At 42.7% G+C, this 12,980-nt stretch overlaps 1 protein-coding gene across 9 annotated transcripts in view; it reads left to right on the top strand.

Moving 5' to 3' along the window:
- mllt10 (MLLT10 histone lysine methyltransferase DOT1L cofactor) overlaps nucleotides 1–12,980 on the top strand; it is a 248,754-nt gene that overhangs the window by 87,961 nt on the left and 147,813 nt on the right. For all 9 annotated transcript variants that reach the window (XR_013500066.1, XR_013500065.1, XM_078234429.1 and 6 more), the window contains 2 exons: nucleotides 6,013–6,108; nucleotides 7,244–7,508. Coding sequence is in view for 7 of the 9 variants with exons in the window: in XM_078234429.1 (XP_078090555.1) it covers nucleotides 6,013–6,108; nucleotides 7,244–7,508 (361 nt within the window). In the remaining 2 variants the exon portion in view is untranslated. The remainder of the gene's footprint in view (nucleotides 1–6,012; nucleotides 6,109–7,243; nucleotides 7,509–12,980) is intronic.

The raw sequence follows: 12,980 nt of genomic DNA, 5'->3' as shown, positions 1-12,980 counted from the left end.
AATAATGAAGATGTGTCTATAAAGGTTGTCCATGCCTTGTGGCTCTCGAATGTCTGGCGATTATTGTACAAGTCTGAAAAGTTCAGAAATTTTGGCTCTCCCTGGATTATAAAATACCCTGGGATGCGCTAAGTTTGAGTGTTTAATATCATTTTCAAATGTTAGCAATTTGCATTAAGTTTCTATTAGCTTTACTCCAAGTCCTGCAAAAATGCACATGTGAACAAAAATCCATTTTTAAGTTAAATTTGCATGTAGACCTTTTGTGCCCTTCGGTCTGCCTTATGTTGGAAGTAATTGTGCAGAAATTGCATGTTTATCGCTATTGGCCCAGAACCATCATTCCCCATGGGTCACACCCCGGAGGTACCCTAGAAGATGCTTTGGGGGGAAAGTACCCCGTAGATACTTGAAGACCCTACGCAAGATGTGGGGGATTTTGATGGTAGCCAGATTCTAGAAAAACTTCAAATATTCTTTCGAAGCTAAAGACATACTAAAATTTATTGAAACATAAAAATAATCAAATAAGGCAATGCGGAACAGTAACCTAGGGCCGAAAGGAGAACTTCGGATGGCTAGGTGGCGCAGACAAGTGCCACAAAGTCTCTCAAAGATCTCAGGCATTGAGCCAAAATACAATTATACTTTCTGCTTAACTCAGATACTCCTACAGGACCAGGCTGAGGAGAAGGCAGTTGGTTTGTTCACTACATTTATTTATTTATTTTAAGTTAAATTTGTGTAAAAAATCGGAGGTTTTTTTTAAAACAGGAAGTGGGCCCAGCAGGAGTCTGGGAAGGTTTTTGGAGGGTTTAAAAGTAGGCCGCACTTTTGAGCGGGCAGCATCGTTAGCGGGCAGCAGAGTGAGCAGGAGGCAGAGTGAAAGCTGTAGGGCTTTGGCTCACAGGGCTTAGGCAGGGCGAGCAGGGGTGAGTTAATTCATTTTTTGCTGTTTCTACCTGGTACTGGCAAGGTATCTAGAGGGGATGGGTGTGAAGGCAGTGCTATGTTCCTCTTGCACTATGTTCGAGGTGAGGGACGACGTCAGTGTCCCTGCTGATTATACCTGTGAGAAGTGCATCCATCTGCAGCTCCTCCAAAACCGTGTAAGGGAACTGGAGCTGGAGTTGGAGGAACTTAGGATCATTAGGGATGCAGAGATGGCCATAGACAGAAGCTTCAGGGATACAGTTACTCCGCGGAATGAAAATAGATGGGTGACGGTGAGAGGGGCTGGGAAGAAGCAGTCGGTGCAGGGATCCCCTGTGGTCGTTCCCCTTAGCAATAAGTATTCCGCTTTGGATACGGTTGAGGGGGACGACATACCAGTGGTGAGCCGCAGTGAGAGGATCTCCGGCACTGAGTCCGTCCCTGTGGCTCAGGAGGGTAAGGAGGAGAGCGGGAGGGCAATAGTTATTGGGGACTCGTTAGTTAGAGGGATAGGTAGGAGGTTCTGTGGCAGCAAAAGAGACTCGAGGATGGTTTGTTGCCTAGCGGATGCCAGGGTCCGTGACGTCTCGGACCGTGTTTTCCGGATTCTTAAGGGGGAGGGGAAACAGTCACAAGTCGTGGTACACATTGGTACCAACGACATAGGTAAGAGAAGGGACGGGGATTTAAAACAGGAATTTCGGGAGCTGGGCTGGAAGCTGAGAGCAAAGACAAAACATGTGGTCATCTCTGGTACGCTACCGGTGCCACGTGATAGCGAGTTGAGGAACAGGGAGAGTGCGCACTTAAACATGTGGTTGCAGGGATGGTGCAGGAGGGAGGGTTTCAGATACGTGGATAATTGGAACACGTTCTGGGGAAGGTGGGACCTCTACAAACAGGACGGGGTGCACCTGAACCAGAGGGGCACCAATATCCTGGGAGGGAAATTTGCTACGGCTCTTCAGGGGGATTTAAACTAATTTGTCAGGGGAGTGGGAAAAGGAGTTGTAGTCCAGAAGTCAGTGTTGAGGGTGGTGAGGTATTGGGGAAGGTATCAAGGTCAAGGGTGGGTACCGGTAGACAGGAAGATGGGTTGAAGTGTGTCTACTTCAATGCAAGGAGCATTCGGAACAAGTTGGATGAACTTGGGGCGTGGATTGCTACTTGGGACTACGATGTTGTGGCCATTACGGAGACGTGGGTAGAACAAGGACAGGAATGGTTGTTGGACGTTCCGGGGTATAGATGTTTCAGTAAGTGTAGGGAAGCTGGTAAAAGAGGTGGAGGAGTAGCATTGTTAATCAAGGATAGTTTAACGGCTGCGGAAAAGCACTTTGAGGGGGATATGCACACTGAGGTAATATGGGCTGCAGTTAGAAACAGGAAAGGAGCGGTCACGTTGCTAGGAGTTTACTATAGGCCCCCAAATAGTAATAGAGATGTGGAGGAAGAAATTGCTAAGCAGATTATGGATACGTGTGGGGGTCACAGGGTAGTTGTCATGGGGGACTTTAACTTTCCAAATATTGATTGGAACCTTTGTAGGTCAAATAGTTTGGATGGGGCACTTTTTGTGCAGTGTGTGCAGGAGGGTTTCCTGACACAATATGTGGATAGGCCGACAAGGGGTGAGGCCACATTGGATTTGGTACTGGGAAATGAACCGGGCCAAGTGTTAGATTTGGTTGTGGGAGAGAACTTTGGAGATAGTGACCACAATTCGGTGTCTTTTGTTATTGCAATGGAGAGGGATAGGGCCGGACGGCAGGGCAAGGCTTACAATTGGGGGAGAGGTAATTATGATGCGATTAGGCAAGAATTAGGGGGCATAAGATGGGAACAGAAACTGTCAGGGAAAGGCACTGATGAAAAGTGGAACTTTTTCAAGGAACAAATACTGGGTGTCCTTGATAGGTATGTCCCTGTCAGGCAGGGAGGAAATGGCCGAGTGAGGGAACCGTGGTTCACAAAAGAGGTGGAATGTCTTGTGAAAAGGAAGAGGGAAGCTTATGTAGGGATGAGGAAACAAGGTTCAGATGGCTCGACTGAGGGTTACAAGTTAGCAAGGAACGAGCTGAAAAAGGGGCTGAGGAGAGCTAGGAGGGGACATGAGAAGTCCTTGGCGGGTCGGATCAAGGAAAACCCCAAGGCTTTTTACTCTTATGTGAGGAATAAAAGAATGACCAGGGTGAGGTTAGGGCCGGTCAAGGACAGTGGTGGGAACTTGTGTATGGAATCAGTAGAGATAGGCGAGGTGATGAATGAATACTTTTCTTCAGTGTTCACCAAGGAGAGGGGCCATGTTTTTGAGGAAGAGAAGGTGTTACAGGCTAATAGGCTGGAGGAAATAGATGTTTGGAGGGAGGATGTATTGGCAGTTTTGAATAAACTGAAGGTCGATAAGTCCCCTGGGCCTGATGAAATGTATCCTAGGATTCTTTGGGAGGCGAGGGATGAGATTGCAGAGCCTTTGGCTTTGATCTTTGGGTCCTCGCTGTCCACGGGGATGGTGCCAGAGCACTGGAGAGTGGCAAATGTTGTTCCTCTGTTTAAGAAAGGGAATAGAAATGACCCTGGTAATTATAGACCGGTTAGTCTGACTTCGGTGGTTGGTAAATTGATGGAAAAGGTCCTTAGGGATGGGATTTACGACCATTTAGAAAGATGCGGATTAATCCGGGATAGTCAGCACGGATTTGTGAAGGGCAAATCGTGCCTCACAAATTTGATAGAATTTTTTGAGGAGGTAACTAGGTGTGTTGATGAAGGTAGGGCAGTTGATGTCATATACATGGATTTTAGTAAGGCGTTTGATAAGGTCCCCCATGGTCGGCTTATGATGAAAGTAAGGAGGTGTGGGATAGAGGGAAAGTTGGCCGATTGGATAGGTAACTGGCTGTCTGATCGAAGACAGAGGGTGGTGGTGGATGGAAAATTTTCGGACTGGAGGCAGGTTGCTAGCGGAGTGCCGCAGGGATCGGTGCTTGGTCCTCTGCTCTTTGTGATTTTTATTAATGACTTAGAGGAGGGGGCTGAAGGGTGGATCAGTAAATTTGCTGATGACACCAAGATTGGTGGAGTAGTGGATGAGGTGGAGGGCTGTTGTAGGCTGCAAAGAGACATAGATAGGATGCAAAGCTGGGCTGAAAAATGGCAAATGGAGTTTAACCCTGATAAATGTGAGGTGATTCATTTTGGTAGGACTAATTTAAATGTGGATTACAGAGTCAAAGGTAGGGTTCTGAAGACTGTGGAGGAACAGAGAGATCTTGGGGTCCATATCCACAGATCTCTAAAGGTTGCCACTCAAGTGGATAGAGCTGTGAAGAAGGCATATAGTGTGTTAGCTTTTATTAACAGGGGGTTGGAGTTTAAGAGCCGTGGGGTTATGCTGCAACTGTACAGGACCTTGGTGAGACCGCATTTGGAATATTGCGTGCAGTTCTGGTCGCCTCACTATAAGAAGGATGTGGAAGCGCTGGAAAGAGTGCAGAGGAGATTTACCAGGATGCTGCCTGGTTTGGAGTGTCGGTCTTATGAGGAAAGGTTGAGGGAGCTGGGGCTGTTCTCTCTGGAGCAGAGGAGATTGAGGGGAGACTTAATAGAGGTTTATAAAATGATGAAGGGGATAGATCGAGTGAACGTTCAAAGACTATTTCCTCGGGTGGATGGAGCTATTACGAGGGGGCATAACTATAGGGTTCATGGTGGGAGATATAGGAAGGATATCAGAGGTAGGTTCTTCACGCAGAGAGTGGTTGGGGTGTGGAATGGACTGCCTGCAGTGATAGTGGAGTCAGACACTTTAGGAACATTTAAGCGGTTATTGGATAGGCACATGGAGCACACCAGGATGGTAGGGAGTGGGATAGCTTGATCTTGGTTTCAGATGAAGGTCGGCACAACATCGTGGGCTGAAGGGCCTGTTCTGTGCTGTACTGTTCTATGTTCTATGTTCTACTAATTAGCTTAATTCAATTTCATTTCATATTAATATGTCAGTCCAAACTATGACAGGTTACCTCAGCCAATTTCAATACATTATTTGTCAATTTCTATTACTGGATCTTTACCTCCTGGCATGGTTCACTTCCTTGTTGCTGTTTCTAAGGACACCACCACCGGGCTATTTTCCCAAGGCACATTGCCAAATCAGAGATAATGCCAGTCTTGGGCCCTAAGACTGACACATTTCTGTACCTGGACAATAGAAGCCTCAATGTTGAAACATAGTTATGTTTGATCCTCTGTCCCTAAAACATGAAACTCTTGCATTCCTGCTAACTCAGCTATGAACTTCTGAACTTCCATCACCATTTCTGCAACGTTCGCATTCTGAGGTGAGCAAATAAAAAATACTTTTAATATGTTAGAATACATCATTCAGTATTTTGATATCAATATACTTAATACTTAATCATATTATATTCATTTCATATTCTCGTTAATGCATTCACATATGAATAAACTGTCAACAGATCTTGTTAGGTATAAATCCCTAACTCTTTTCTCCCCAGTTGTTGCTTAACTTAAGAATCTGCCTGTGGTTCTGCTCATTAACCCAGAACTCCCCCTTCTACACAAGGACTGCAAGCAAATTGTCTGGAAAGTTTAAACTCCCATTAGGCAATTACCCTGCACTTGAAAACATCCAAAACTATGATTTTAAATTGGAGACTTCAAATAGTTCTGACTCTTAGCAGAATAGTTACCCAGAAAAAGTTAGAAGGATTGAAACCACTTTTCCTGGGTAACCATAATAAACCCCTCTCCTTTGTGGAGAGTCTCAAATGAGTAGAGGTAAAGAGGCAGAGTCTTTGAAAAAGAAAACTACAGAGAGCATGTGGCCGATGGTATATTGACGTCCAGTAGTGGGTCAAAGGCAAGATTGACGTACAGGAATTCTAACGAGGTGTTGGGGGATGGGAAACCAAAGTAGATTAATAAGAATGAGGCTTTGAGCAATGCAATGTGATGTGGGGTAGGATGCATTTTTTTTCATCCTTCCAAAATACAATGTGTTTCACAAAATAATCTTTCAAGATTGATCATAGTTTTTCACATTCTTTCCTGCAGAAACAAAAGGACAGAGACAAATACAGGCAACAAAAAATCAAAAAGTCTTTGGATTTATCATCTACAGTTCCATCTCTCACTGTGACAACTGAAAAGGTAAGAGATAATTTATTTTAAAGTGCAAGTAAATTAGTGTATTGAGTTATTGAAGTAAAATCCCAAATATAAATGTTATTGGCTCACTTTTAAGAGTAAACCGTGAAAAAACCTTGTCATCAGAATTTTAAAATCTTCTTATAAATTGAGCTGCTTGGCATGAACTTGATCTTCTGAATGCTCTAAAGTAATAAGTTAGATATTTTTTCTTCCTTACTTTTATAAATCGAAGAATGAAAGCAACTCTAGTTGGTCATTTGGTCTAATTTGTTAACAGGCACACTTTTTTGTCTGCCCCTCTCTGAAGATGGGGTTCAGTTCCATGGGCACAAAGAGGTACCTTATACTAACTCAGGTGACTTTGGCAGATGGGGCAGGTTACCATAAAATTGGGTGCCATGCCGTGGTTGCTTTTCCCAGTGCCTACCCCACCTGTTCCAGCCCTGCTGTAGTTTTACCAGTGGCGGGGTGTTAGCAGGTGGTGCAACTGCCCATGCACCAATTGAGGCCCTTAATGGGCAATTAATGGTCCCACCTAGGATTTTATCCCACATAAAAGCCATCCCCACAAGTAACTAGGGTGTCATAGAGCGGTTCTGGTCCTCTGCTGCTAGGTGTACAACTGAAAGAGCAAAATCAATTTCAAACACCAATGAGGAGCGAGAAACTATATAATGCATCATCACTGCTTGACAGATCCTCCACTAATATGTGCCAAGCAGAGAGCTTTCAAATTTAAAATCCAAATGGAAAGTTAAGATGTATTCCCATAACAGTGGCAATAATAATAAGTAAAATACCAATTTTGTAAATCCACAAAAGCAGTTTTAAAATCTTTAGTAGTAATTATATAATCAGGTGCATGTCAAATGAGTTAAAACAGTTTGAATATCAATATAAATTTTGTGTTGGATTTGTAGTAAACAAGTAGCCAGTATTTTATAATGTAATTGTTAAAATCTTCGCTGCTGACATTCCTACAGTTGTAGATGAGTTGCTTCTGAGATAATTGCATGGTTATTATATATGTAATATCAAAATATTGATGGTGGTTTTCTTTTGACAATGGTATAGTCCTTATTAGTTAAAAGCATATTTTTATGCTCTGTCCTTTCTTTTCCTGATAATTGTTTAGACTTATACAAGCACTACCAGTGGGTTCATATCAGGCTCCTTGAAGAGGTTGGAAGAAACTACTGCTCGATTTACAAATGCAAATTTCCAAGAAGTAGCTACTCACCCTTCAACTGGGAATGAAAATGCTGAGATTAAAGGGTTGGAGGTCAAAGGGAAGAAATCTGGAGCACATGGCTCCAGTCAGAGGGGAAGGAAACCAGGCACTGGGAAGAGTTCAGCTTGTCCATCTGGTACAGCAGCATCAGTGAGTCCTTTTCCACAAGGTATGCTTAGATTAACTCAGAGATCCTGTTTTTTTTATAACATAGGCAATTTGCAATTCTTGTATTTTTCTGACTTTTTTTGCTGTATGGTTGAAAGCCTAAAGTTGAAGTATATAAATATTTGCTATGCTTTGACTATTGGCTAATTGACCACATTCAGGAGTTACATTTCACTTGAAAAATGTGAAAATTGCTGATTCAGGACTGAATGCACTTAAGATAGTTTATAAAGAATTGATAAAATAATTATGAATTGGTACAAATATTTGAAACTAAGCATAAAGCTGATATGACTAAACAGTTTTCTCAATTCATTGCAAATTTAAATCAGCTGATGCTTTCACAAAGTTGATGATTTTGTTTTCCACTTTACTCTGCTTGTTACTTAATTCATTAAGGCCTGCCGTCTCAATCTTGCCAGCTGCCTGAGGTGTGATGATCCTCGGGTTAAAATTAACGCTAAATTCATGAAGGCCTGCCTGCCTTAACTTTGCCCGTCGCCTGAGGTGTGGTGATCCTCCAGTTAAAATCAACACCAATCAGCTCTCCCCCTTGAAGGGGAGGGCAGCCTATAGTCATCTGGGACTATGGCAACTTTTACCTTAATTCAATGGATTATCTTGGTTTTCATAAATTAGGTCTTGAAACTTGAAATGTAAATGACAATACAAAAAGACATGATATATGCAGTGTTGTCATTAGAGCTTAAATATGTGTGCAAAGATGGTGCAGGGGTAATAGTTTTTCAACTTGGCATGCATCTATAGTGAGAATGTTCAGTTACAGAGTATATAACTGAAATACTGGTTACATACAGATGTGTCGCAGATTGTTTGGAGCAATGCGAGATCAATTAAAATCACACAAGTGTGTTGTCAAAATATTAGAGGTATAATTGTTTGGATATAGTTTTGTTTTTGTAAATAATATAATTGACAACACTGGTTGTATTCACAATAAATTTTTTAAAGGTTCCCAGATATGGAACTGCAGTTGCCATCACTTGATGATTTATTTAACTGACTAATTAAGCAAATTCAAAAACAACTTCATGAATCTGTTTTAAAAAAAAATCAGAACAGGAAAGTGAACTTCAAATAGCCTTGGGAGTTAGAGCAGCAATTATGTTGCGTTTTGGATATGTGTTTGTGGAGGGTGGGGATTGTTGGAGTAAAATCAAAATTAAAGGATAGAAGATGGTTACCTGGCACAAAATGGACTCTGGGAAAAGACATTAAGATGTGCTGACTTGGGCACAGACATTGCACAGCAAGTTAAAACCTGTTAGTGTCTAAATTGCTGCAGGAAACAGATCAGACCTTGAGGCACCTTAACTTGAGATAAAGCAGAACCAAAACAATGAGTTTTTGTAACGAGATCAGTCTTTGATGGGGGAAATAAATGCATAAATGTATCTACTCTATGTATAACGATGTGTTAACTGCCAATGTCCGTACTTGTCCATTATTTGAAAATGTATAAAAGATGCTCAACTGCCATGGTAAAGTTGAGAAGGTGACTGCACGCACTGCGGAGAGCCCAGCGCTTCTCCCAAAGCTTTGTCCGATAAAACTGCATGTTGAATCTTTAAGTCTGACTCTGAGTGGTAATTTTCCCACAACAGGATAAAGGAGCAGTGTCAGTTATCAGGGGGAAAAAACTACAGGGCCAAGGATTGCGCATTCACAGATTTTTGATCTGCGCTGGTGGTACATTTGAAATTATGAAAATGAAAGGATAAACATTTGAGTATTTGAGTTTCCATAGCACAGTAAACTTCTAAAACATTAAGTTTCAATCCAAAATTTTTATTCTGCCTCATGAACAGAGGACACTGGAAAAGCTCAGCAGGCCTGGCAGCATCTTTCAGTAGAGAAACAGAGTTAATGTTTCTAGTCCATAGACCCTTTGTCAGAACTGAAAGGAGGGAGAATGTAGAAACTGCAACAAAAAGTTAGTTTAAGAATAAAAGACAGCTGAGAGGGATGTTTTGTTTGAGACAATACATGTGTGGAATATTAAAAAAGAGAAAAAAGGGTTTAAGTTGGAAGAGATTGTTATAAAAACCCATCTGGTTCACTAGTATCCTTTCGGGAAGGAAATCTGCTGTCCTTACCTGATCTGGCCTAGATGTGACTCCTAGATGGTTGACTCTGCTCTCAAGGGTGACTAGAAATGGGCAGCAAATGCTGGCCATTCAGCGATGCCCACATCCCATTAAAGAATAAAGAAAGGGCATGATGTGCTAACTGCTAATAGTGTGACTCTGGACCATTTGCTTTCAAACATCCCCTTCCCGCACATAAACCATCCCCTGCTGATTTTTTAAAAATTCATTCGTGGGACATGGGTGTTGCTGGCTGGCCAGCATATTGCCCATCCCTAGTTGCCCTTGAGAAGGTGGTGTTGAGCCGCCGCCTTGAATTGCTGCAGTCCACGTGCTGTGGGTTGACTCTCAATGCTGTTAGGGAAGGAATCCCAGGATTTTGACCCAGCTAGTGAGATTTTGCAGAGTCGCTGAGCAGAGACTGATAGCCAGGTTCCCCACACATGGGGACGGCCTCAACCGGGATATTGGGTTCATGTCACACTATCTGTAACCCCCACAACCTGCCTGGATGTGCAAAATCTCACTAGCTGTCCTGTCTGGAGACAATACACATCTCTTTAACCTGTGCTTAATGCTCCCTCCACTCACATTGTCTGTACCTTTAAGACTTGATTAGCTGTAAAGGCTCACATTCCAATCATTATTCATGTAAATTGAGTTTGTGTCTTTGTGCCCTGTTTGTGATCAGAACTCTCACCCACCTGACGAAAGGACAGCCTGTTCCGAAAGCTCGTGGCTTTTGCTACCAAATAAACCTGTTGGACTTTTATCTGGTGTTGTTAGACTTCTTAGTGTGTTTACCCCAGTCCAACGCCGGCATCTCCACATCTTGTTGTAGACTCAACAGTGTAACTGTAGTCCTCAAATTTATTCCAGCTTTTGTGTGGACAGGTCACTAAATTCTCTGAGGATCCCTTCCTATACGACTGCAACAATGCTCTATACCAAATCCAGCAACTCATCATAACATCTCAAAGCATTCCATAGTACTTAAACTTTGTAATGACCTAAGTTAGTCTAAATCAACTTAACTATAAGTTGGATGACTAGATGTTTAATGTTCAAGGATACAAAGTATTCGAAAAACATTGGGAAGAGCAAATCGGTGGATGGGATGACAGCACTGATTAGTGTCAGAAGGGGAGGATGGCCATGGGGTTAAGAGTTAAGAAGCAAAAGAGGATATGATCAGGTTACAAGGGGTACCTTATTGGCCTTCAAACAAGGCGAGAGAGATACAGGAGTAGATCTGCAAGGAAATTAGAGATTTACAAGAGCTATAAAGTGGTGATATTGGGTGACTTTAATTGCACAAATAATGTTAGAATAAAGAGTAAGGAGGGGGAGAAATTTCTGACGTTCAAGAGAACTTGACCATTGTATCCAACAAGGAAGCAGGCATTGTTAGATTTGCTGCTGGGGAATGAGGTGGGTCAAGTGTCTGTGGGCGAATACTTGGTAAGTATGACCATTGTATCATATTTAGACACTCAGTGGAGAAGATTGCAGGATGATGTAAATGAGCTTGGTCAGATGGGCAGAACAGTGGCAAATGGAATTCAACCCTGAAAAGTGTGAGGTGATGCATTTTGGGAGGAATAACGAGGCAAGGGAATACACAATGGTAGGACGTTAGAGAGCACAGAGGACCAGAGGGATGTTGGGGTGCATGTCCAAAGTTTCCTGAAGACAGCAGGACAGGTAGATAAGGTGGTTAAGAAAGCATGTGGATACTTGCCTTTATTAGTTGAAGCATAGAATATGAGAGCAAGGAGGTTATGATGGGAACTGTATGAAATGCTTGTTAACCACAACTAGAGTGCTATGTAGTGTTCTGGTCGCCACACTAGAGTAAGTACTGGAAAGGGTGCAGAGGAGATTCATCAGGATGTTAGCTGGTCTGGAGCATTTCAACTATGAAGAGAGGCTGGTTAGGTTGGGGTTGTTTTTCTTGGAGCAGAGAAGGCTGATGCGGGGACCTAATTGAGTTGTACAAAATTAGGAAGGACATTTGATGGGATAGATACGAAGAAACATTTCCCCTTAGTAGAGGGGTCAAAATCAGGGGGCATAGATTTTAAAGTGAGAGACAGGAGATTTAGAGGGGATTTCAGGAAAAACATTTTCATCCAGAGGGAATCTGGAACTCGCTGCCTGAAAGGATTTTCAACATTTAGGAAGCATTTCAATGAGCACTTGAAACACCATAGCATACAAGGATACCGACCAAGTGCTGGAAAATGGGATTAGAACAGATAGGTGCTTGCTGACTGGTGGATACACAATGGGCCTCTTTCTGTGCTGTAATACTGATTCTAAGGACAAGGAACAATTAAAGTAGAAGTTTTAAATTGGAAGAGGGCAAACTTAAATGGGATGAAAGGGCATCTAGCCAGCAGAATGGCTTTGTCAATTGCTATTACTTTTCGGGGAAAGGAAAATTTGTCCCTGAGTGGCAATAATTAACAAAGGTTAATCCCTGTTCTTTGAACCAAATGAGATATAACATGGTTTCTCCAAATGTGTCGATTTTACAGAACATTTGTCTCGAATTTCAGCACAGTAGCTGCTCAATTAGCAAACTTCTTGAAGAACAAAGTCAAAAATGACGTTGAGAAATCACAATGGCGTCAAAGCCCGATTGTTGAAGAGTGGTGTGCATAAGACAGCCCTCAGTTGGCAAGAGACTTCGAGGTGAGTGCGACAAAGCTTTCTGCCATTGTGCTGCTCTGCTCCTGATGCATGTGCACTGTATGGGGGTGAAGGCAGGGCACAATGGCAGGCAGAGGCGCAAGGACGTGGATGAGGAAGATGAAAAATGGAAGGCAGAAGGAAGACCAAGAGGAGGAAAGCTGGACCCCCATCGAGCCTGTATGAAAAAGTCAGAAACAAGGGGGTCAAATAAATACCACATCCTTTACTGGAAGGAGACATTGTTTACTGGGAGAAGATGGATGAAACATAGACAATAGAAGTAGGAGGAGGTCGTTCATTGTGATCATGGCTGCCTCCCCCCGCGGCCTTCATCCCTTTGATCCCTTTAGCCCCAAGACTATCTGTTTTCTTCTTGAAATCACACAACGTTTTGGCCTCAACTACTTTCTGTCCTAGTGAATTCCATGGATTCACCACTCTCTGGGTGAAGACATTTCTCCTCACCTCAGCTCTAAAAGGTTTACCCCTTATCATAAAGCTATGACCCCTAGTTTAGGACTTCCCCACCATTGGGAACGTTCTTTCTGAATCTTCTCCCCTCATGCTGTTAGAATTTTATAAACTTCTATGAGATCCCTCTCTCTTCTAAATTCCAATGAATACAATCCTAACTGACTTGATCTCTCTTCATATGACAGACCTGCCAT

The sequence above is a fragment of the Mustelus asterias genome, chromosome 2 (genome assembly GCF_964213995.1).
Source record: "Mustelus asterias chromosome 2, sMusAst1.hap1.1, whole genome shotgun sequence".
Taxonomy (NCBI): Eukaryota; Metazoa; Chordata; class Chondrichthyes; order Carcharhiniformes; family Triakidae; genus Mustelus; species Mustelus asterias.
Note: the sequence above shows the minus strand (reverse complement) of the source record. Positions and strands in the feature narration are given on the sequence as shown.